Genomic DNA, 23,723 nt, shown 5'->3' on the forward strand with positions numbered 1-23,723 from the left:
TGTTTGCTCACTGGGGCTGACTGGATTGAATTAAATGGAACTAAATTGAATTGAATTGGGAGGAAAATTCACTTTCAGAAAAGAAACCAAGAAAAAAGTCAACCATAAGCACATGCCCCGGATCAACTGAAGGCGGCGGTGGATGCAAGCGGACTGACTCAGCCCATCTTGCTTTGTAAGGACGTCTTCGTTTGGCGGTGCCTCCCGATGCCATGCCATCGGCCCTCCTACCCCTGGGAGACGGGTGCTGGAAGCAGCTGCTCTCGCCATTTGGCGGGGGGGGGGGGGTGGAATGCAGATCGGCAGAGGCCTCCTGATGGCCCCTCCTTGTGTGGTTCAAGTTCAGCCTTGCCTTGGCCCACAGCCCTCCCTGCAGCGGCTGGTGGGGGCGGCGGGGGTGGGGTATCCCGCAAAATAGCTCCTTCCTGACTCGCACAAACTCTCACGCAAGCCAAGCAGGCTCGGTGCATTCGGTGTTCTTCCACTTCTAATTCTCCTTCCCTACGCAGAAGGGTGCCTCTTTCCACCTGTGGGTGGCAGGGAGTGTGGCACCGCGGGAACCTGCCGGGGAAACCCGGTTGCCCCAGGTACTGGTGATGCCGTTGCTTCACCAGTGTGGGCCTTGGTTTTTTCATCTGAAAAATGGGGCTTGTGAGACTAGTGCCTGCACCTGGCACATAAAATGTGCAGAATCAGTGACAGCCACTGCCTGCTCCTCCCGGTGCTGCTGATCGTGGTAATGATGGTGATTTTCTTAAGAAAAGAGGCCCAGCCTGACTGCCTTTCGATTCCAGAAGCATTTTGCTTGTTTTTATCCTGTTTATGCTGAGTTAAAATAAAACACACACACACACACACACACACACACACACACACACAGTGGGGACAGGGGAAGGGGCAGTGACTGCTTAATGGGTATGTGGTTTCCTTTGGGGTGATGAAAAGTTCTAGAACCAGATACAGTGATGGTTGCACAACAGTGTGAATGTACGTACTACCCCTGAACCGTGCACTTTAAAATAATGACAGTGGTGAATTTTATGTTATGTGTATTTTACCATGATAAAAATGGGTGTGCAAGATATATGCATATAACATTATGAAACGTGGAGGGGGAGGGTTGAGCTCAGTGGTAGAGTGTGTGCTTACCATGTACAAGGTCCTGGGTTCAATCCCTAGTCTCTCCATTAAACATAAATAAATAAATAAACCTAATTACTTTCCCCAGCCCCCCCACAAAAAAATTATGAAACTTTACCAAAATAAATAAGAAAAATTTAAGTCCAGAAAAGGCGCACACACACCCCTCCTCATGTCTAATCTCTGAAGCGCTCGATGAGAAAAGGGCAGGACTAGGTGTTCAGACGCACGTGTGCGGCCCCCAGGCCCCCAGGAACCAGCTTTGTGGCTTTAGGCAGGTACCTGATCTCTCCGACCCGCGCTCCTGGGTTGTAAAACGAGTCAGTACCTGGCCCTGCCAGCCTGGCGCCGGCTCTGAGCCGCTGCTGTTGAGGGAGACTCCTGGGAGCTGCATCTGTTTCCAAACAGCTCACAATGGTGGCTTCTGAAAGCGTGTATTTGGTGGGATGTGGAATTCTCTTCCTTCTCTTCAAGCGATAGCAGCCCATCCACTTTTCTTTATCTTCTACATCGACTAATAAAATAGATTTGCACGCCACGACCCTGCACGGTGACACCTGGGGAGGTGGGAACAAACCAGCGCAGGCGGCAGGGGAACCCAGTTAGGGGTTAAACACCACCGTCCGAGATCTGCCAGGTCCCCGTTTGCACGCCACCTGAAGCCAGGTGGGCGTGCCCGAGAGAAGGGCGCGGCTCAGAGTCTGGGGCAAAGGGAAGAAAGCGAGGAAGCACAAAGGAACACCCTGGGAAGCGAGTCTGGGAACCGTGGCCGACAGGGCCCCCAGTGTCCTGCCTGCCGTGGCCCGTTAAATCAAACGTGGGCTCCCAGCCACGTGCGCCGTCAGACCGCGGCAGGAGCGTAACCTGGGCGGGTTTCCGGGGCCTCCCAGGGAGGCCAGGCCTCCCCTTCGCGGCGTGGCTAGTCAGTGAGCCAACGCCAGCCAGCCACCACGTGTGCGCCGGTGACATCGACTCTAATTCTCTCTCCTTTCTCTCTTTTTTTCTTAGAGAGCCCACAGTGCCTCGGGAAAAATTGGCCGCATACAAGGTAGAAAGATTTCTTTTTTTTTTCCGTGAATAGTTTTTGACAGATACGCGCGTGTTGAACATCTTGGGAGCTGCTGGCAGTGGATGCGGGGGTTCTGGGCTTCCCTGTTTGCTGGGGGGAGGGGGGTTGGGGGCCAAGAGGGTGGGTGGCTTGTTTGGCTCGTGTCCCCCAGTGTGCTGGTCCAAAATGTACTGGGAAGGCAGGACTGGGGGAGTCAGAGGAGCCAGGAGGGAAATGAAGGGGCTGGAGTGTGTTTAAAGGCAGCACTGCCTAGCAGCTCCGAGTGTCTGGGGAAGCAGCGCAGACTCCTTCCCGGTCCCTTCCCCGCCTCCCCCGCCCAGGTGTGCGTCCCGGGACGGCACTGGCCTCCGGAACCAAGGGCAGCTCGGCTCACTGGTCCAGGGGGTCCTGGACTCCTGGGGTGGGGGGGCTCAGTTCCCAATGCCGACCCCCACAGAGGGGGGACTGGACACTTCTGACCTGATCCCATGGTCCACAGTGGTCCTCCTGCCTGCAGCTGATCCCCCTTGTAGGTTCGGTCACAGAGTTACAATTTGGAGGGAAATTATTATAAAAGGGATGCGTATTTGCTGTGAACAGAATTAGAAGATGCAGGTTGGCTGTGCATTTGTGACGCCGGGGACCCGGCGGGCTCCTCCTCCTCGCTCCTGGGTCTCAGGCTGCAGGCGCACAAGGACGTCAAAGCGTGTCCACAGTTCAGGAGTGAAAGGACGGCTGTCGGATGCGAGGAGCCTCCGGGGCCAAACACTGGAAGTTTAGCTTCATGGTCTCTTTTGTGTTGTTTTCGCCCCAAGCCCACTCTTGGCTCAGAAGTGGACGCTGGCCTGGTGGAGCGTGGCCTGGCCAGAGAGCTTTGTCCTGAAAGCCAGTCACTGCGGGCCACAGGGGCTGCGTGGGGAGGACAGCACGGGCCCAGCTTGCTGGCTTTCCCCCGGGGGTCCTCTCCACTGGCCCTGGGCGACACATGACAGGGTCCCCAGGGAGCGGCTGCTCTGTCTCTGGTTTTTCGGTGTGTTTCTCCATGGGAGGGGACAGAGAAAGTGCAGTTGGTGTTGGTCTCACACTGTCACCCGAGCGTTCTGACCACGAGGAGGGCGGCTGCACACGGCACTGCCTCGATGTGCCGTCTTTGTAAAACGAGCCCATTTTATGGAGAAGCGTCCAAAGGCGTCTCCGGGTGACTCTGTCTGTGGGATAAAGGATCCGTTTGTGCTCTAAGGAGTGATACAGTGATTTGCTGGCTTGAAGTTTTGCACATTTAGCCCTTTAATCAGCTTTGTCAAGGAAGAAGGCACACCCTTTCAACTACGTGTGTTTCAAGTGTGCGTTTTAACATTCTGCTTCATGTTTATACCCATGACACCACCCCTATGGTCAAGAAACCGAACGTATTCATCACCCCCAAAAGCTTCCTAGTGCCCCTCTAATCTCCTCCCACCCTTCCCCACCCCTGCTTCCCAGGAGAGCACTGGTCTGCTTCCTGTCGCTAGAGAATGGTTTGTATTCCCTAGAGTTTTGTATAAATAAAATCATACCATACGTGGTTTTTTGGTGTAGCCTCTTTCACTCAGCATAATCATGTTGTGGTTCATCCAGGTGGTGGTGCACATCCACGGGTCCTCCTTTTCATTGCTGAGTAGTATTCCACACTACAATGCACCGTAATTGGTTTGTCCGTTTAGTCCTTGAAGGAGACTTGGGTGGTTTCCAGTTTGGGGCTATTACAAATAAAGCTGCTGTGAGCATTCATGTACAAGACTTTGTTTAGGCACCTGCTTCCCTTTCTCTTGGGTAAAAAAACCAAGAGTGAAATGGCTGGACCCTATGGGTTTAACTTCTATAATAAATGCCAAACTGTTTCCCAGAGTGGTTGCACCATTTCACGTTCCTGCCAGCTGTGTGGAGGATCTGAGTTCCACAGCCTCCCCCACACTCAGTATTGCGGCGTTTATGATTTTAGCCCTTCTGACAGGTAGGAAAGGGCATTTGGTTGTGGCTCCCATTGCATTTCCCTGATGACGAATGATGTCGAACACCTTTCACGGGGTTGTCTGACTTCCCTACATCTTCTTTGGTGAAGTGTCCATTCAAATCTTCGCCTATATTTTTATTGAGTGGTTTGCCTTGTTCCGCTGGCTAGGACCTCAGTGCACATTGAACAGAAGTGGTGAGAGCGGATGTTCTCGCTTTGTTTCTGATCTTAAAGCGTAGTAAGCCTTTCACTGTTAGGTATGATATTAGCTGTGGGTTTTTCAGAGATTCCCTTCTATAATTAGTTCCCTTCTACTGCTAGTTTGTTTAAAGATTTTATTAGTTTTTTATTAGAAATTGATGTTAAAAAAAAAAAAGAAATTGATGTTGACTTTTGTTAAACTCTCCTGTCTATTGAAGTGATCAGATGCTTTTCCTTTTTCAGTTTGTTTTAAAAAACACTTTAAAACCTTTGTGGATTATATTCATTGATTTTCAATTTTTAATCTAACATAGGTTAGGTTTAAGTCTATCATCTCACTGGTTTTTTTTTTCCTCATTTGTTCTTTATTCCCTTTTTGCTTTCTTTTGGATTTTCTATTATTATTATTCAGTTTTACCTCCATTCCTGAGTTATTAGCTACACCTCTTGTTTTGTTACTCTGACGGTTGCTTTAGAATTTACAGCGTATGTCTTTAGCTCATTCCAGTCCACCCGCAGGTGACATTAGTCCGCTCCACACACAGCGTAAGTGCACCTCCGCTCCTCCCCTCCTGGCTTCGTGTTATTATTACCATGCATTTTACTTATGCACATGTTAAACCTTAAAATGCAATGCTGTTTTTGCTTTAAACAGCCCATTACATTTTAAAGAGATTTAAGTCATAGGAAAAAAGTCGTAAGTTTATCCATCCAGTTACCACTTCCGGTGGCCTTCATTCCTTTGAGTGGGTCCATTTTCCATCTGTGCAATTTTCCTCTGTCTGGAGGCCTCCCTTTAATATTTCTCATAGTGAACACCTACTGGTGATAAGTCAAGCTTTTGCATGTCTGAAAAAGACTTCACGTCAACCGTGTTTTGAAAGATACTTTTGCTGGGTATAGAATGCTACGTCGACAGGTTTGTTTCTTCTCTCAGTACTTTAAGGCTGTGGCTCCAGGGTCTTCTGGCTTGCCCGCTTCCAAGTCTGCCATCATGTCTGCTTCTGGTTCTCTGTACAAAATGTGTCCTTTTTCTGTGGTTGCATCTAAGATGTTCTCTTAATGACTGGTTTTGAGCAATTTGATTTGAGTGAAATGATTTGTCATTTTCTTCCTGTTCCTTGGCCGTGGGTTTGTTGAGCTTCTGGATCTGTGCGTCAGTTAGGCTGCCATAGTCGGGGCAGGAAAACGGGTTGGGGAAAAGCCCAAAATGTTGATCACAAAGGGTTCACCCAGACCTATGGCTGTTTCTGACTCTAAGGCCAAAGCTACATTGTACCAGCAACGTGGGCTCTGCTTTCTGGAAAAATCAGCTCCCAAACCGTCAGACTCTGCAGCACAGGGACTGGCAAGGGTCTCTGATGCCTCCCTTGGCTTTCGGCATGTGTCTAGCATGTTGACTTCCCCATAAAAGAAGCAGGACATGAAACATTTGAGATGAGATTAGGGGACACCGAAGGAAGAGTCTGTGTGTGTGCATCCATGTTTGTGCGAAACCCTAAAAACCCCAAGTCTGTGTTTTCCCCAGAGTATTAATTACAGTCGGTGAGGAGGCTTGCCTGGGCGTGTTCCGCTTGGGCAGAGTAATTTATCATCCAGTTTCAAGGAGCGGAAGGCAGGTCACGGTGCAGAGAGCAAGACAGACATCTCTCTCTCTCTCTCAGACTTCAAGCTGCCCCACCTGCTCTGCGGTGGACGGCTTTGCCCAAGGCATGTGCTGGAGGGAGCCCGGAGAGCTTGCAGGCAGCGGCCGGGGAGACAAGGGAGATACTGAGACACGATCCACATAAGAGAGACCCATCATGGGAAAGGCCTGTGTGGGCGGCTTGGGAAGAGAAACTGTCCAGTCTCTCTGGGACACCTGCCTCTGATGGGGGGACGGGCAGAAAGACAGGGGCACCGGCCAGCCTGGCTGCCCGCACCGGGTTTCTTCTGATCCTTTCATCCAGGCTGACCGAAGGGCCTGGGGTCTCTGGGATTCATGGGGGAGGTTCACAGAGAAGGCGTGTTCTATTCCTGTTGGTGGCTGGAAAGCAGGGTCACATATCTGCTCACCACTTAGCAAAGCAGAAGTCCCTTGCTGTGTGACAGTCCCAATTCAGGACTTCCCTGGCCTTGGTGAGGTGACGAGAAAGGCAAAACCAACACAGGGGACCCAGCCATCCTCCCTCTGCCTCTGGGTCCCTCCGCCCTCGCCTGAGCCCTCTGTGTCCCTTGCACTGCTCAGGGTCTCTCTGGGCACTTTGTTTTTGTCCTTTCAACCATCACCCTCGTGCTCCTGCCTCCTGGGGCTGCATGCGGACGCCAGACACCTGAGCCTGGAGGGACCACACACTCGCTTTAGGTAACAAGTGTTTTTCTGAAAAGTTATAAGGTGCATAATAATGAACACTGTCCCCAAGTCACCCCTCCTTGCCGTCCTCCCCATCGCACCCAGGCCCGCAGGCAGTGAGCGGGGCCCTTGCTTCTGCACGGAGTCCTTCTGGGAAGGGAGACTCCCCGGGCAGTACCAGCGATCTCGTCCGTGCCGGTGCCGTGAGCGCCTCCTGTGTGCCAGGCACTGAGCCTGGTGCTCGGGACACCGCACAGGACCAGCCAGACTGATGCCCGAGCGAATAGTCACCCTTCCTGGGGGCGGGGGGCCCTCCCGCCCGTCAGTGGGAACAAAGGGAAAGCCACTCAGAGGCCGAGGCCCGACGCGCCTCCCGGGACGCGCTTTCACAGCTGCTCGGCTCAGCCTTCAGTCTCCTGGGGCTTCTGTTCTTCCTCCGCTGGAATTAGCTTTCTGAGACTCGGCACGCAGAAGCGGGGGTCTCGGCCAAACCAGGCTCCTCGGGTGGCTGTCCAGCCTGCTGACTCTGGTACCTGCAGATGAGTTAGAGGGAAGGAGGGGAGGACAGGAGGTTCAGGAATGAGGGTGGAGCAGAGTGAGGCAGGGTCAGAAGAGCGTCTACAGCTGCTTCTGCCCGGGCCAGGCCACGAGGTCACTGCCCAGAGGGCTGAGGGTCCCCGAGGCCGGCCGGGCCCTGGAGCCTCTCAGACAGCTTGCCAAGTTGGGGTGTGTCCTTCTCCAGTTTGGAGGAGGGTGAATTCATTTGCCTCCCCGCCCCCACCTCCTCGCCTGCTTCTCTTCTCGTGTGTGCAGAAGCGAGGGGCCTTTGTGCACGTGTGTGCACGTGTGCAGAAGTGCAGGCAGCTGTGTGTGCGGGCTCCTGCACTTTCCACGCGTGTGTGCTCAGGCGTGGATTTTTCCAGAAGACACCCAAGAGCTGAATTCGACACAGGCCCCGCCAGTGCAACGTGGCCATCTGAGCCAGTCTTTCTAGAGGAGGTGATGGAGTGGCCGCCCCAGAGCACAGAGGCCTGGAGACATGCGACTTATTCAGGGAGGTTGCTGGCGGTGTTTGCAGGTCCCCAGGGGTTAGAGAGGCACCCGAGAAAGGGTGAGCAGCCAAAATGCTCAGAGGGCAGACCTCCCACCCCCCGCCCCAGAGATGCAACGTGAAGTTCACTGGAGCCCCAAACCCTCCAGACCCGAGCACATTGGACCCTTGGGACCCAGACCATGGAAGAATCTGCTTCTTTCTCTCCACAAAGAGGTGCCCCCATCCCACCCTCCCTAAAAGGCAGCCCAGCCACGCTCTGCAGCCTTCAAGTTCTCTGTTCAGTCCCCCGGCCAAATGCACAGGCATCTGCTGTGTGCCCAGCACCACACTGGCTGTCCTGGCTACAACAGGCGCGGCCAAGGCCCTGACCTCTAGGAGCTGCCCGTCTCCTGGGGTGGGGATGGCAAGTCCGGGTGTAAGGGCAAGGCCACGTGAGCGAGCTGGACGCCATGGAAAGTAAGGACGAGGCTCAAGGCCATCTGTGGTGGACACTGTGGTCCCTGTAAGCTTTCTGAGCCCAAAGTCTGGCTCCACGGGGCTCTCTAGACACACCCAGAGGAAATGCCACCAGGTGCCAGCCCTGAGCACTGTGTCGATAGGCGTGGCTGCTCATCGCCTAGGCAAGGACCTGGAGAAGGATGCTAGGGAGCTGGGGTGGGCGTGGGGCCTTTTAAAAAGCACAGAGCACCGGACCCTTCCTCAGGCCACAAGGAGGCTAGGAGACCCACTTCCACTCTGATGTCCTTTTTCTCTGTCATTCATCCCCTAGTGTTACGAGGGCACAGGCCTTTGGTGCCTCTCATTTGATTACTGACCATTTGACCAGTCTCTTCCAATCACTGAAACAGCCTAGGAGCAGGGCTGGCATTCTCACCCCAGTTAGAAATGAGGAGACGGAGGCTCAGAGCACAGTTCTGATCGGCAGGGTCAGGTTTGCAGACTCTCGGGCCCACGGAGCCTCCGGCCAGGCTCACCCCCTGGCACAGGCCAGCTCATAAGTGCTTGCACCCCCAGAGGGCCGTGGAGCTCATTAGACCGGCTAGAAATCAGACAGCGGGGTCCTGGGGCATCAGGCCTTCTCTGAACATCTCCTTTTCCATCCTCCAGCGTTTGTGGCTTGCGAAGGGTTTTGTAACAGTTACGGAGTGTTCAACAGGAGCACACACACCCCTTCCTGCCCCTCTGTCCTTCTTTGAACCCACCAGCATCCTTGCCAGCCCCAGATGTTCAGAGTCTGACAGCACTGCCTCTGCCCTGGTGCCTCCTTTGGGCTCATCCAGCCCAGGATCCAGGGTACCCAGCCCGAGGGTCCCAGCCACCGAGACCCACCTCCTCTTTCTCCATCCAGCTCTCCTCCCAACTCAGCCAGGTCCCTTTGGGGTGGGGGTGATGGCGCATGTATGGGGTGGTCCCCACTGAGGCCAATCACGAACCTCCCTGTGCCCCCTACCCTCCCATGGCTGGCCTTAACGGGGTGGGAGGAGCTCCTTCTGACATGAACAGGCCTAAAGCCACCATCCGGGCAAGGGAAGGGCTGGGCCGATCAGAGGTGGTCCCCGTCCTCTCCCAGCCTGAAAGCACCAGCCCAGGCCCAATGGCGACAAGAGGCTCGCCACCTACTATCACTCCCAGTGCGTAGGGCCACCATCACCATACGCAGGCTCTGGGACTCAGCTTCCCATTGGAAGAAACCTTAAGAACCACAGAAAGAACAGAGCTTTGTTTCTTTCTTTTGTCCCTTCAAAGAGAGGGTAGTGGCCTGGGTGGTCTGGCCTTAAGACCGAGAGGTGGATGGACCTCCCGCCTGGCCGGGGGCCTGGGTCCCTACGTGGCCTGTGGCCCGGGTCCCTACGTGGCCTGTGGCCCATGGGCCATACTGGCCTGAGGCGATGGTCAGGGAGGCTGGCCAGCTGAGCAGGCGTCCAGAAGGCTGGACCCCTGCAGGGCTATGAGTCTGGGGCGGCACCCCCAGCAGCGCAGGGGGTTATGGGGGAGGGCAGCCTGGAGGAAGCTGAGGCAGGGCAGACGTGGAACACACGTGGGGTCCCCAGCACCCTCACCCTCTCACTGTCCCCGAGCACTGCACTCAACTTCTGGCCTGGCTACTGCCTCGCCTCATCTCTGCTTGGCCTCAGTCCAGCGCCCAGAGCCAGCCACTCCACACCTCTGCAGCGGGAGCGGCTGCTCCTCCCTCCCTGCCCCCTCCCAGACTTGGGGCTGGGGTCTCGGGGGCAGGTCTCGCCTTGGTTCCTACCGACTTTCATCTTCCCACCGCTGAAGCTAAGAGAGACCTTTTGAGAAAACAGTGGTCCTTTTCTCCCACTCTCTCTGTTTTCCTAACCTCAGAGAGGGTCTCCTTCCCCATTCAGCACCCGTGAGATCTCTTAGGCTGGCAGGGTTTGCCTCCCCCACCCCCACACCGTGGGCGCCTCCCCGGGGCCCCGCGTGGGAGTGCCAGGCGTCAGGGTGGGGAGCTCAGCTCCCAGCAGAGAGCTGGGCGGCGGCAGTGACCGGACTGGGCAGGCCGGGCAGGACCCCAGCAGATGGGTGAGTTCAGAGCAGGCGCTGAGCCGAACAACCCGGGAAGTAAACGGAGAGACACAGAGGAGGGAGGGAGAGAGCTGGGCGGCAGCAGGAGCCAGAGGGAGGCAGAGAGGAGACCGGCACTTCTTAAGAGGGCTGCAGGTGTCAGCTACACTGAGCACCCGCCCGGGGACCGCAGCCCCCACCCCCAACCTCCACCGCCGCTGCCCCCCCCCCGAGTCTCCTCCCCAAGCTGCGTGGAGCCGCGGTTCCGAAATGATGATGTATTTTTGGGTATGTACCAAGCGTGGACTGCCGAGTTGCTTTTTCAGCTCCGGGCAGATCTGGGGTTGAAGTGTTGAGACAGAGCATGCCCACCTGGCCCCTGAAAGTGTCCCCTCAAGCCTGTCCCCAGCTGGCGCCAGCTTTCCCCCAGGGCCCAGCCAGCACGGAGCTGGGGTCAGTGTCCCCAGACAGGAAGTGCTGCCTGCCTGTGGGGCCAGACCCCTCGCAGTGGCCTCCGTGGAGCTGGGTGGAGGCTTGGGAATGCCCTGCGTGAGGTGTGCTCTCCTCCAGTCCCATCTCCCCCCGCCTGGCTTTGGGGAAGACGTCCCTCAGGTCCCCTGGTGAAAACTTCAGGTGGCTCCCAAGATTGAGTGCACACCCCCCAGGCCTCTGTCTCATCTGCTCCCTCCTCCCTGCCCAGCTCTCTGAGCTACAGAATCAGCTGGGGAAACTGGACCTGGGAGAGACCAGGAGAGACAGTAAGTCTGAGCCTGAGCCAACACCCCAAGAGCTCTGAGCCCCAAAACCCCGGAACCTCACAGGGGCCCTGGGGAGAGGAAGAGCCCCACGAAAGGCCCCCTCCCTCCTCCCTGGCTAGCCCTGCACCTCTCGGCAGAGAAAGTGACAGTGGCAGTGGCCAGAGTGGGGGTCTCAGCCAGACCTGGGGAAGGGGCATGCGGAGGCCGAGGCAGGCAGGGCCCCCACCGCGGGGTGCGGTGACTAGTGGTTCTTGTTAAGTCCTGCTGAACTGGGAGAAGGAAAGCCTGGTGTGTGTGGGTGTGTGTCCACGTGTGTGTGCGTGCACAAGCGTGAGCATGGGTCTCCGTGATTACAGGCCTCTGGGCTCCCATGGAGCTGGTTGGGAAATCTGTGTGAATTCTGTGAGCTCCTCGTCAGGGAGGGCTCTTCCCCGGGGCCCAGCCAGCAGCCCCAGCATCTCCCAGGCCGTGGGCTTCCTCACCTGGAGGTGCTTCTCCCAGGCTGTGGTCCCAGGCCCAGCCACAGCTGGCCCCGCAGCCGGCCCCGCAGCATCCTCCTCCAGGGGAAGCTCCCTGGGGCCCTGAAGCCTCACTGGGAGGGGCCGATCTGGGAGCAGGAGCCTGTGGGGCATCTGGGTTGCTGGACAGTGGGCCTGACAGGGAGTCAGCAGGAGAGGCCAGGGCAGCCACAGAGAAGGACCAGTGGTCACTGGGAGTCAGGACGGCTGTGGTCACAAGCTGAGCTCCACTGAGCCCTGCGGCCCCATTCCCTCCCAGAGCAGAATTAGGGCCGGCATGTGCCCAGATGCTCCAGGCCTCCATCCTTTACAGAGGCCGTGAGCTCTGCCAGGAACGCCCCAGCTGCCCAACCCTTTGTCTGCTCAGCAGATTCCCCCCTTGTTCAAGGCCAGCCCGAGGGGACAATGCCCCAGAGACACTGTCCCTGAACCCTCAGGCAGAACGGACTCCTCTCTGTATCTTGGCTCCTGGTGGCACCAGCCTTGCATTCCTGAGCTGGCCCCTGGTCCCTCCCGTGTGTGGCCTGGGAGCCCCTTCAGAGCCCTGTGGGGCTTCTCCTGGTCTGGGCCTGGTGACCAGGAGCCACTCCCGGGTGACCGGCTGGATGCAGAGGAGAGGCCCGCCCAGGCCCTCTGCCTCTCACCAGGCTGAGGCTCCTCTGAGGGTCTTGCCTCCCAGGGCCCCCTCCCCTCCAGGGCTCTGTCCTTGTCCACCCTGCCAGCCAGGCTTGGGGGACGTGCTGGAGTGTCCCCCCCTGAGCTGTTGAGGCTATTTTAGGACAGGGCTGGAACCTGATCGGGAGCGCCTCCCCCTCTCATCTTCCCTGGCTGGGCTCCGCCTCCAGGCGAGGATTCACTGCTAGGGGCCGGGGGAGCAGCAGGCGGACCCCTTCCTTGGGTCCTCTCCCGGGCCTCCCTCCCAGAGCCATGTCACCACCCCAATTTGCAAGATGGCACTCGAAGTGCAGACTCCCAAGCCAGCACCCCTGCCTGGGCCCCCTCCCAAGCCCCCCACCTGGCACCCACGCTTTCCCGCTGTCTCCCTGATGTCCACCCGCTGTCCCATGCCCTCAGACTCAGGACATTGAAGCTGCTCATTTCTCTTCTGACCAGCTTTCCCCTTCTTTTTCCTGCGGATCACGGGAGGGTCCTCCCACCTACCCGAACTCTCAGTCGCCCCTAACTCTTGCCAACCCCAGCTTCGCAGCCCAGGCCAGGCCCTGCGGATTCTCCCTCTGCCAATTCTCTCCATCCACCCCTCCCCCAGGCCCCAGGCCCCAAGGCCCAGCCCTCAGTGCCACCTGCCCAGGTCACGTCCAGCTTTCTTTCTTAGCCTGGAGCACAGAGTTCCTTACATCTGGCCTGCTTGGCCCTGTGGTCTAGTGAGCATCTGCTGAGTCCCCTCTCCCTCAGGCTTGTTCCTCCAAAAACACCCTCCCTCCCATGCTCACCACCCTCCCAGCTGGCTCCTACCTTCCCTTCAGGGTGAGGCTGTGGGCAGGGGGACACGGAGGGCTGCAGCATGTCGAGTGAGAAGCAGCTTAGAAGTCACCGTCTCCAGGAAGCCCTCCCTGACCGCCCCACAGCAGGTTGTTGTTCCCTCCACTGCACCCGCATGCACTCATCTGCAGGTGCTGCCGTTACCCGTTTACTCTGCCACCTCGCCTCACCAGCAGCTCCCTGCAGGGCCCTGACCGGGTCTTGCTCAGCGCTTGCTTCTGGTTCCTGTTCCATGACTGCCACTTGCCTAGGACTCCAGGAACTGGAGTGTGCTGGAATGAGTGAATGAGTGCATTCCAAGAGGCAGAGTGGGGCCTGATCAGGGGGTGTCCTCTGAAGCAGAAGTTCCGGAGGGCTCCCCACTCCTCTCCAGCCTTGACCTAACTGACCACGTGTCTTCCCATGCCCTGGACACAGCTGTTCAAGGAGGCATTGGATGATTCATTGCTCCCATTTTAAAATGGACGAAATTGGGGCCCATGGTCCCCATTCTCATTGTGAAGGGGGGCGGTGGCAGGCCGAAGGGGCCAAGGGGCCCGTCCATGGTGAGGCAGGGGTTGGGTGCAGAATAGATTGCTGTCGCTGGCCCCTCCAGCCGGGCCTTGGGGGTTCCCCTTGGTGGTCAGGTGTGGAAGTTCACCCTTGCTTCATGAGAGAGCCCCCCACGCCGACTGCTCTGGGCCTTGGCCTGTAATGTTGGTCGCCAGGGTCCACAGTGCTTTCTTCCTCACCCCCCTGCAGGATGTGTAGGTGCCACTGGGCAAGGAGGATGCTCGGGCTGGAAGGCTGTGCCCCAGCATCCCGCAGCTGCCCGTGGCAGAGCCAGGACTGGAACCAGCTGTTGCTCTGGCCCTCAGACACTTTCCTGCACCTGCCGCCTTGGGGTGTGTGCTCACTGCTAGGTCTCCCCACCCACCTCTGCCCAGCCCAGGTCTGACGTCCAGCCCCGTGCATCCCCCTCCTGGGCTTCCCTGAGCCCTGCCATCCAGCCTTTCTCATGCGCGGCACCCCAAGACTGGGAAACCCGTGTGGACAGGTGTGTCTGAGCTGTGTTCTAGCTGTGCGCTGAAAAGGGAGCATGTTGGCAAACACTTGTGGGATGGACAGAGGAAGGAGGGAGGCCATTGGGGGCGGCTTGTTTTTTGGGTAGCAGAACACGAACTTGTGTCTGAGCATGAGCAGGGGTGCTCGGAGAGCCACCTGCTGCGTAGGTCTCAGGCTTAGGGCCAGAGGCGCAGCGTGACTCCTGGGTGGATGGGCCGTTTGCTCCTGTTCAGGAAGAGGACGGCCAGGGAGCAGGGGACAGACTGGGGACAGGCTCGCGTCACCTCCACCCCAGGCCTGCAGCCTCTGGTGGGTGGAGAGGCTGGTGGGTGGCTTCCTAATTGACTGGCAACAGGCAGAGATGCCAAAGCAGGAACGTCTCCAAATTAGCCGTAATTGCAGGAGAAATAAAGAGCAAACAGGGCGAGCTGAATGAGGTTTTCTATAAATATTACGTTTTTTAAAGTTTGCCCTGGAGTAATAGAAGCTGTTTAAACGCTAATATCCTGTCTGTGCATTTAAAAAGCCTTATAACGAGGATTTAGTGCCTTCTTTTCCTAAGGCCTGAGATCTGGGTGCCCCTGGGTTTCCAGCCTCCTCTCTCCTCGGTGTCTCGGGATGGGCAGCCCCCAAGAGGCAGAAAACCCACCCTCAGCTGGGCCGGACCCAGCCTCCCGGCCTGAGCTCCCACCCTCTCCCCAGGCAGATGACGCGGCCACTCCTGCACCCTCTGCGTGGCCTTCCAGGACCTCGATGACCCCTTAGCCCACTCCCCGCTCCCACATAGCTCTTCCTTCCTCACTCCTTTCTTACCTTCCCACCCGCCAGGGCCGGCAGCAGTGGTCTCTTCATCTGAATCACTTTCGAGATGCTGACACCTTGGGCCCACTTTGTCAAGGCCAAGAGCCCCAGGGTCAGCTGAACCTGCAGGCTGGCCTCTGTCCCCAGCCAGCGGGAGAGCTGGTCTGGCTGACGAGGGACCGGGCTCCTGGATGAGGCACCTGCACTGCAGGATGGTGTCTGCTTTTACTAAAAAGTGTTGGGCAAAGTGTTCGTTCATGTGCGGAGCCATTCCGTGGTGGTGAGAACGTTGTAGGAGGCGCCCCAGGCACACCCTGCACCTGACAGAGGGGCGACTTTGTCAGGGGCCTAAAACCCACCGTTTGAAAAATGCTGGTACCCGGGGAGCCCCGTCTTGAGCCGTCAGAGGTGAACGTCCAGCTCCACCTGATCCTGTGTGTCTGAGCACCTGCCGTTCTGGGGCTGAGTAGGGCCGCATGGGCGGGTTCTGTGCCTTCGCTCTCCGTGGAGGGTCTTCAGGACCCTCGTCCACCCAGCAGCCTTCCAGAAATAGAAACAGGTCTGGTCTGTAGTGGTATTTTGTGTGCTCACGCAGACGGCTCATGTCGTGGTAACTTCCTCCACGGGCATCGCCAGGTGCAGAAGGGCTGGAGATCCGCCCCAGCTTGTACGTGCAGGGTGCCCGGCTACAGAGTCAGGGCTTTGAGTCCTGCAGCTTTCCATCCCTGGGGCGTGAATGTTCCAGTCGTCTCCGGTGGGGCAAAGACAGGAGGAGAGGTCTTACCCACAGTCCATCAGCACCTGTTGGCCACACCCAGCCGATACCATCTCCTGGGTGTGAGGGGGTCTGGTAGCCAGCAGTCCCTCTGAGGTGTCAGAGCATCCCCAGCAGAAGGACTCGGGACCCTCACAAAATAGGGGCTTGAATAAATCACGGAGGGAGAGGAGCGGGCGCCTCTGAGCGGGGTCGACCCCGACCACATGGGCATGCCCGGCTGGCCGCAGGCTGGCCCTTGGCTTTCAGCGTCATTTCCTGACCAGTTTGGCAATTGCTAGACAAAGGGCCCTGGTCGGAGCTGCAGGTGAAACATTTGGGAATTGGCACAGCTCAGGAAAGGCCTGGACTGACAGATGAGGACAGAAACGCCGGCGTTGTTGGGCGAGTCCTGTGGGGCCTGAACGGTGAGCTGGCTCCCACCCCCTCCTCTCCCCGCGCTGCTGGAGCATGGGGCGGGAGACCCCCCCCCCACCTCCCCCCAGCCCCGCTCTGGCACAAGAGGAACAGGGAGTTTCCTCCCTTCTCTGTTACTTCTGGCTAGAATGCAGCTGGGTGACATCCGTGTCCAGGTCCCTGGACAGTGGCAGGAGCCTGGGGGCGGCCCCGCCCTTGTTTCTAGCCTGTCGCATGCTCACTCTTGACTCCCACAACTAAACAACTCGAAGTGCGGGGGCTGTCGGGGACATCTGAGGTTCCAAACGAGCAGGAAGGCAAGGAGCGTGATTCTGGCCGAAGCTCCGCGGGGCTGGGGAGGAAGCGGGGTCGCGGCTCTTTTGTGAAAGCAGCAAGGTGCTCTGAAGTCTAATCCTTGGAGCTAGAGAGGTGGGAGGGGGAGCTGGGGACAGAGAGTAGAAGGGGCCTCGGGGGGTGCAGGAAGCAAGACGTGACCTCCAGAAGCAGGGTGACAAAGACAGGGGTCACAGAGGAAGGAGACGCTGGAACAGAAACCAGGCTGCAGGAGAGGGCAGGGAGCAGGCAGGCATCCTGGGGGCATGGGCCCCTCTGCTAGGGGCTGAATGGATGGGAGAGGACGGGTGATGCGAGAGAGGCCCGCTCCAGCCTTGGAGAACTAGGGTGGCAAGGGACGTCTTCTCGGAGAAAGGGGAACCCGGGCCCTGGCCCTCCACCCTGGGACATTTCTCTGCTGTCACATCCCTGGTGCGGCCCCAGATCCTGAGGTGGAACCGTGCCCCTCTGGTGTTTGTGCGTTCTCCAACACAGCAGGACTCAGGATGGGGACGATGCTGGCTGGTTGTCCCCAAAGGCCCCAGGGGACCAGAGCTTGAGGGGGCTTTGCATGTCCAGGCCTCCCAGGCCCAGCCAGGGAGCTCCCTGAGGGCAGAGCCTCAGCTGTCTGGTGTCCCTGTGCCCAGCTGTGAGTCTAGGGTAATGTGGGTGCCCTACAGGGGTGCTGAGCAAGGGAGTGAGTGAGGTCAGAGCTTAGCAGAGCGCCAGGCAAGCACTGTGCAGTGCTTCAAGGAGGGCTCGGGTCTCTGGGCGGCCCCTCGTTCGGGTGAAGGTATTTTGAGGTGCCCTGTTCAAAGGTGGGAAGTAAATGCTGGGAACAAGGCCTCAAAACTGGAGACCGAGTGGGGCAGGAGACTCACTTCAGGGCATCTGCAGCTGCCGGTGGTGTCCACGCAGCCCCTCTGGGGTCTGACTCCAGGAACGGGGCACCCCTGGGGGGCAGTGGACAGGGGTTCTCCTGAGCTGTTGGCAGGGCCACCAGGCCCCCTCAGCCCCCGCCCCTGTGCCCACACCTGCTTCCACCTGGAGCCGGTCCCAGTCTGTACCACTGAAACCAGGTTCAGCTAATTGTGATTTCAAACCTTAATTCCGGATAGAAGTTGGGATTAGGACCCTTCCATGTATCTTCCTCTGGCTGTGGCTTGTCAGCAGCTGGGATTCGGAGCATCCCACTCCTGGCTCCGGCAGACGAATGGGAGGTGCCAGCGTTGGCATGGCCAGAAGCGGGGGCTGCAGCGTGCTGGGATAAGCGTCTTGATTTGGCCCTGTCCCTGCCCAAAGCTGAAGCCGAAGCCCCGCCAGGAAACAACATACCCTCATTTCCCGTTTCGCCCTGCCTGCTGGAGTCACCTGCCCTCAAGTACCGCTGTCTGCTCCATGGCACTGGGCATGTGGGTCAGTAGGAGACCATGGGAACTGGAGAAGGGTAGGTGGCCCCCAAAATGTGGCACCCTGATGGTGTCTGGAAGCCCAAGCTGCATGCCACCTCCTTGTCCCATCCCCACCTCCCCCCAGCCAGGCACAGGATGCGCAGATGATGGGACAGGTGGACACTCACGCATCACCTACCCCGGCCCCGTCTTCTTGAAGGGCAACCTGGCGGAATGTAGCAAGAGCCATCCCGACCCTTTGACTCCATAATCCCGCTCCTGGGACCATATCCTTGGGAAATAATTCAAAAGAGGAAAAAAGTTTGAAGGACCAAGATACTTACAGCAGCAGCAGAAGCCCCACTGACTGGATGCTACCTGTCCGGCAGTCGGGTAATAGTTCAGTGACTTACGTGGCAACCACTCAGTGGGATGTTATGCAGCCTTTAAGCCTGATGGAGAGGAAGACTCAACACAGGGGAGTTGTCTTTGAAATATCATTAAGTGCAGAAGTGGGACACCTGATTATAACCAGGTAAAAACTATGATTACATATAGATAAGGAGCAAATGAGACCACAGAGAAATGGAGATAGCAGTGTTCAGATGAAGAAGTTAGGGGTCTAACTCTGAAAAAAAATTGGAGAAATAATAAACTTAACAAAAGAACATTTTCCCTCTGAGACCCCTGCCCCCTGTGCCTTGGGGAGTATCTTAGCCAGGGAGGAGCCGCGTCTGTCTGTCCTGTTTGGCGCAGGGCTCCCTGAAGCATCCTCCGTGCCCGCGCGGCAGCGCCAACCTTTCGCGGCAGATGTGAGCCCCGCACACTCCGCCTCTCGGGGTGTCTCCACAGGCAATTTCCTTTTGTTTATTTTTACCAAGCAAATATGATGTGCAGACACTTGTGCCAAACACTGGGAATATGAATGAGACCCGTCCCTGTGTGGGAGGTGCAGGGTGCCAACGCGGAGGGAGGACGCTAACCTGCCCCCAGCGTGGGGGAGTATCCCCGAGTGACCCTGCGGGAGGGACGCCCCCGCATGTCAGGAACCCCGAGTGGGATGAGTGGCCTGGGTGGAGAAGGAGCAGGCGCGGGGAGAGGGCAGCCCAAGGCGAGAGGCCGCAGAATCACGTCTCCCCTGGTTGGGAGGATAAGAGCCAGGTCAAAGGGAGCTTGAGAAACCCAAGCCTGGGGATGTAGCCTGGAATAGTTCCCACTTAGGCACCGGGCAGAGGCATCCATTAGCCAGGCACCCCTCACGCAAGGCTTCCCCACTCTGCTTGCCTGAGACCGACTTTCGGTGAGAAGGTCAATGGCGGACTGTTTTCTCAGACAAAGATACCACACAGGGAACCAGCCAGAGGCTGAAAATTGTCCAGAGACATGGGAAGTCAGCCAGTGGTCAGAGACCCCAACAGAGAGAAGCCAGCACCTCTTGGCCTTCATCCTCCCAACAGCCCCCAGCCCCTCCCTGCACCCTACCGGCCACTGGGCCTGAGGGACTCCCTTCTGTTTGCCAGTGTCAGAACCTCACGCTGTTGGCCGGGGTGGCCTTGGCTGGGGTGGATGGGGTGCAGATGTCAGGGCTAGCAGAAAGGGCAGAGAGCCTTGGTTCTGGGCCTGAGTGCCGTCTCGATGGCTGCGGGGCAGGGCCTGCAGCTGCAGAGCCACTGTATGTATCCACTCGGTTACCGTCACACCAGCAGAGGTTGGTGGGGGCGTTTCTGCAGTGACTGTAAATAAGGCTTTCTCTGGAGCTGCAGGAAAGGGGCAGGAGATGATAGAGGAAGAACAGAGAGAGATGCCAGGAACCGGCCAGGGACAGTCCACTCTCTGATCACCCTGCCAGCCTCCGGGGCTGCCACAGCCTCTGACTTGTAGCCCACATGGTTTTCAAAGGAAGAGACAAACATCCATTGTATAACTAAATAAACAATTACTTCCTCAATTCAGGGGCAAGACTGGCTAGATTTGAAGGAGCTGAGATGAGTGGGGAGAGGGGAGTAGGGAGAGAAAGAAAGAGAGTGAGCTAACGCTTAGGGGTCACAGGGATGCCCCGAATGCACACGAACCTGCCAGTGGCCCAGGAGAAGCTTCCCTGAGGGTGAGTGCTCCCCAGGGAGCACCAGTGAACCTGGAAAGATGTCCCCCTAGAGAGGGACGCCTGGCTCAGGACCTGGGGCTGGAAGGGAGGGGGACCGAGGAGGCTGGCATGTCCTGCTCCTGGGCGATGCTGCCCCTGGGCTGCCTGGTTACCAGGAGTGGCCTGGGAAGCTTCCTGGCTGAGCATGCGAGGGACACGGCCCACGTGGGGAGCAGTCAGACCTCCGTCGAGGTGGATGTCAGGAAGGGGCAGCCCCCAGGGCGTGTCTGACCAGAGCACGTCTGACCTGACTGTCCTCAGGCCACGAGGAGGGGATGAATCGAGGGGCCCTTGTGGTCTAATGTCCAGCAATGACCTTAGAGACATGAGGGAGAAGGTCTCACCTCTGTGCCTGCCACTGTGACAGGGAGACCACGCCATTCCTGTGAATGACCAGCCCTTAAGGCCGAAAAGATCATTCGATCATGGGTGCTTTTCTCTGTTCCCTAAATTTAAAGAAAACTATTAATTATAATATTAAGATGTACGTTTAACCCAACAAATATTTGAAAACAATACTGTTAGGGAGACTGGAGAGGAGAAAAAAGCCAAATGATTCTTTTTTCTTGGGATGAGAAACTCCAGATTTCAAGTCTTGGCTGTCTTGGTCTAGATTTTTCCCTTGAAAGCAGAGCTTGAGACAAGGGCTTGTGTGCAGGAGGTTTATTCTGGGAGATGAGCTGAAAGAAAGAGGGCTGGAAAGTGAGCTGGAAGGAGGAAAGGGACTGCAGGGTGCATTGTTGAGTGGACGAGCGCAGGGGCATTGGGGCTCAGTCCCACAGAGACCCCCAAGCAGCTGGGCGGAAGGCGCACGGAGGGATGGGAGCTACCTGCTCCCATAGCCCATTGGGAGGGCTGCACCACGGGGTGTTAACCTGGGGGCTCCCCCAGGTTTGTTCCTGCGCTGGTCCCTGCAGGCGTCGCACATGGGGCAGCCTCCGGGAGACAGAGACATGCAGTTTGGCTCGGCAAGGGGCAGGCAGGCAGCGACGCCTGGAGTAGAAAGGGAGCTGAGAGGAGGCGAGGTGGGACGCAAGAAGCGTGTGGGGCAGCCCACCTCTTGGGCCCCGTGTTATATCCAGGCCGTCACAGGGCTGTCAAGGTGACTCCCTCGGGAGTCGAGACTTGCCGGAGACTCGGCGCCACCGGTGTGGCTCCAGCATCACTGGAAGGTTTGTGCTGTGTCCTGGGCCTGCTGCAGCACCCTCTCTGCAGGACCTGCACAGGACTGGTAGCCTTTGGAGACATCAGCACATGCTGTCTCCTAAGTCCAAAGAGGCCGCTGGGTGCTGTGCCCCTTCTTGGTGGAGGAGAAATGGGGTGCAGCAGCTCGTCTTTATGAACTTCAAGGGGACTTCAAGGGGGCGTTCTGGAACGCCTCAGACTCTACTCCACTGAAGGGGCAAGACTTGGACCCTCCTGGGGTTCATCCCTCACCCTCTGACACATGTGTCCTACTGGGGCATTTGGTGTATTTACCGCTTCCTGCCCACCCGGTCCAATGAGCATGATCTCAGCCTAGTGGGTGAGCGTGATGCTCTCTGAAACGTCACAATGATCGCAGACCTGTAGACGCTGTGAAGAAGAGCAGGAGGGAAATTACAGCCCTGCGCCAAGACAGAATGTGTACTGCGATCCTTCCTGTGTAAAAGCGAAGAGATTTTAACCCTCTTTACTGATAGGGATTGGGAAGAACACATTTTCCACATCGTTACCAGGTACCAAGTAATAGATTCCTTCTGATAAACGAGGCGCTGCAGTCTGTGCCCGGAGGCTTGGTTAGGTGCGCGGGGGTCCGCCGCCACGCAGCAAGACCCAGCTGGTCCTTACAGGCGAGTTGACAGGGACACGAGGGCGGCCTCCACCCTCGCTTCCTTCAAGTCCTTTATGGTGGATCCAGTCTCCACGGTGTTCCTGGGGGTGGGAGGACCTGCTAGTTTTTCTGATGTGCTGTCTTGGCCGGGCTGGGGGAAGGTTCATGGGCTTCCACTTGGCCCCTCCAGGTCAGAGAACCAACAAGAGGGTTGTGCCGATGCTAAGTCTGTTTGTCCAAAATGACACATGGGAGATGAGAGACCCAACTACTGGATGGGTCTGTGAGCCCACTGGACTCGCTGTAAGATGGACTTGGGTCAGGGTGTCGTGTGTCTCTGGCTTTCCATGGACGGCCCTCCACCTGGTGGCCGTGACAGCATTTCTGTGCCACTGGTGCCTGTGTCAGCTCTGCTCACGTCTCCTAGAGCCTCTGGAGTCTGGATGGCCCTCCTTCCCCAGGCGCAGCTTCTCCGGCAAATGTCACAGTTCCCTCTGGGGAAGGGTTAGGGGACCGTCACTGCCGTGGCATGGCCAAGCCCTCCCTAGTCTTCCCTCCAATCAGTGGGCTCTGACCTGAGAACTGCCTTAGACCTGGAACTGGCTGAGGTATGGCCAGTTTCCATTGCGACGGCCGGGAACGGTCTTCTGCTCACAGGCTCTCCGTCTCTTTCTGGTTATAGAAATCAAGCAGCACCCTAGGTGGCCACCCACCCGTCTCACCCCCAGGAACTCCGTGGTCAACTGGCCACAGATTCTGCAGTTCAGGGCACCCTGGTTGCTACCAAGCCTACTGACCACGGTGGTGCTGACATCCACCCTGCCTTTGATGGTTCAGTGTGCCCACCTGCCCTCTGCTATTCTGGAATCTTCTCATCCTCACTGACACCAAGGAGCCCAGTTAGTGGCAGTATCTCCTAATGAAAACCTAGCCTGCAGAAGGCAGCTGCTTCTTACTCTCCACAGATACCCATGCCCCTCCACAAAGCATTTCTTACCACCTTTGTGAAGGGGGTATCCCCTGGACCGTCCTGGGCAACGTCAGCTGGTGGGGTCTCTGGTCACCCCACCCTGGGTCTTCTGACGCTTCTTCAATATTCTGCCAAAGTAGTTTCAGTGTCTCTACCTCATTTACTGAAAACCACCGACATATCTGTGCTTGAAGGAGCTGGCTATTGGATTGGCTCAGATGGCCTCGAGTCGTGGCGGGGGTGGGGGGCTACTTTTGTGTCAATAGTTTCTCCCCTATCCAGACTTAAAATCTGCCCACCCTGATCCGACTCCTTCAGAATCTACTCTGGCTCCTGCTCCCTAGTTCCGGCTGTGTGTCAGTCTCCTCCTGGAGCTGGGGATGTGTCCCCACTTGGCCTTTGCTGCACCCCAACTCTGGCTACTAGTCTTATGAAAATGAGAGAAGGCAGGGACAGCTTTCAACAGGACAAGCATTATCTCGTAAGAAACCTCAAGTGAGGTCTTTGCTGGTTCTCCAGGTAAGGAGAGCCAGCTTTCTTCTGGCAAGGAGGAGGGGGCTTCTCTGCCAGTTCAGCGAGTTTAGGAAAGTCAAGGGACCCTCAGGACCCTCAGGCTCATCCCCACGTGTGTTTGCCTCCCTTGGCCCCACTCTTTCTTTCTGGGGCTCTGATTTTAGCAAAGGAGACGTGTTGCATCTGTGTGTTCAGGCGCCTTTGTCACTTTGCTACCCTTGTAATTAAATCCTGGGGCTTTAGAAGATAAGGTCTGTTTAAATACTTCCACGGAGGCCAGTGTCCCTTGAGTTGAAATTCAGCTCACCTGAGACTGTCATTTCCTATTTTGAAGGCTTTGAAAGCCAACCGACTCCACAGTCCTTATAATTACCACTGCCCCAGACCATTGCCACCACTGCTGCATAACCACATTCTCCACACTCCACCTTCCCCTTCCTCCGTCCTCCATCAGAGAGAGTCTGTGAGTGT

The 23,723-nt window shown here is 57.2% G+C and overlaps 1 protein-coding gene and 1 non-coding gene across 4 annotated transcripts in view; both read left to right on the forward strand.

Annotated features, from left to right (window-relative positions):
* Window positions 1-23,723, forward strand: part of RBFOX3 (RNA binding fox-1 homolog 3) — a 346,648-nt gene that overhangs the window by 227,719 nt on the left and 95,206 nt on the right. For all 3 annotated transcript variants that reach the window (XM_032456692.1, XM_032456690.1, XM_032456691.1), the window contains one exon: window positions 2,149-2,188. Coding sequence is in view for 2 of the 3 variants with exons in the window: in XM_032456690.1 (XP_032312581.1) it covers window positions 2,149-2,188 (40 nt within the window). In the remaining variant the exon portion in view is untranslated. The remainder of the gene's footprint in view (window positions 1-2,148; window positions 2,189-23,723) is intronic.
* TRNAG-ACC lies at window positions 1,115-1,187 on the forward strand. Its single transcript has one exon. It is a non-coding gene; the product is annotated as a tRNA-Gly (tRNA).

The sequence above is a fragment of the Camelus ferus genome, chromosome 16 (assembly GCF_009834535.1).
Source record: "Camelus ferus isolate YT-003-E chromosome 16, BCGSAC_Cfer_1.0, whole genome shotgun sequence".
NCBI classification, from domain to species: Eukaryota; Metazoa; Chordata; class Mammalia; order Artiodactyla; family Camelidae; genus Camelus; species Camelus ferus.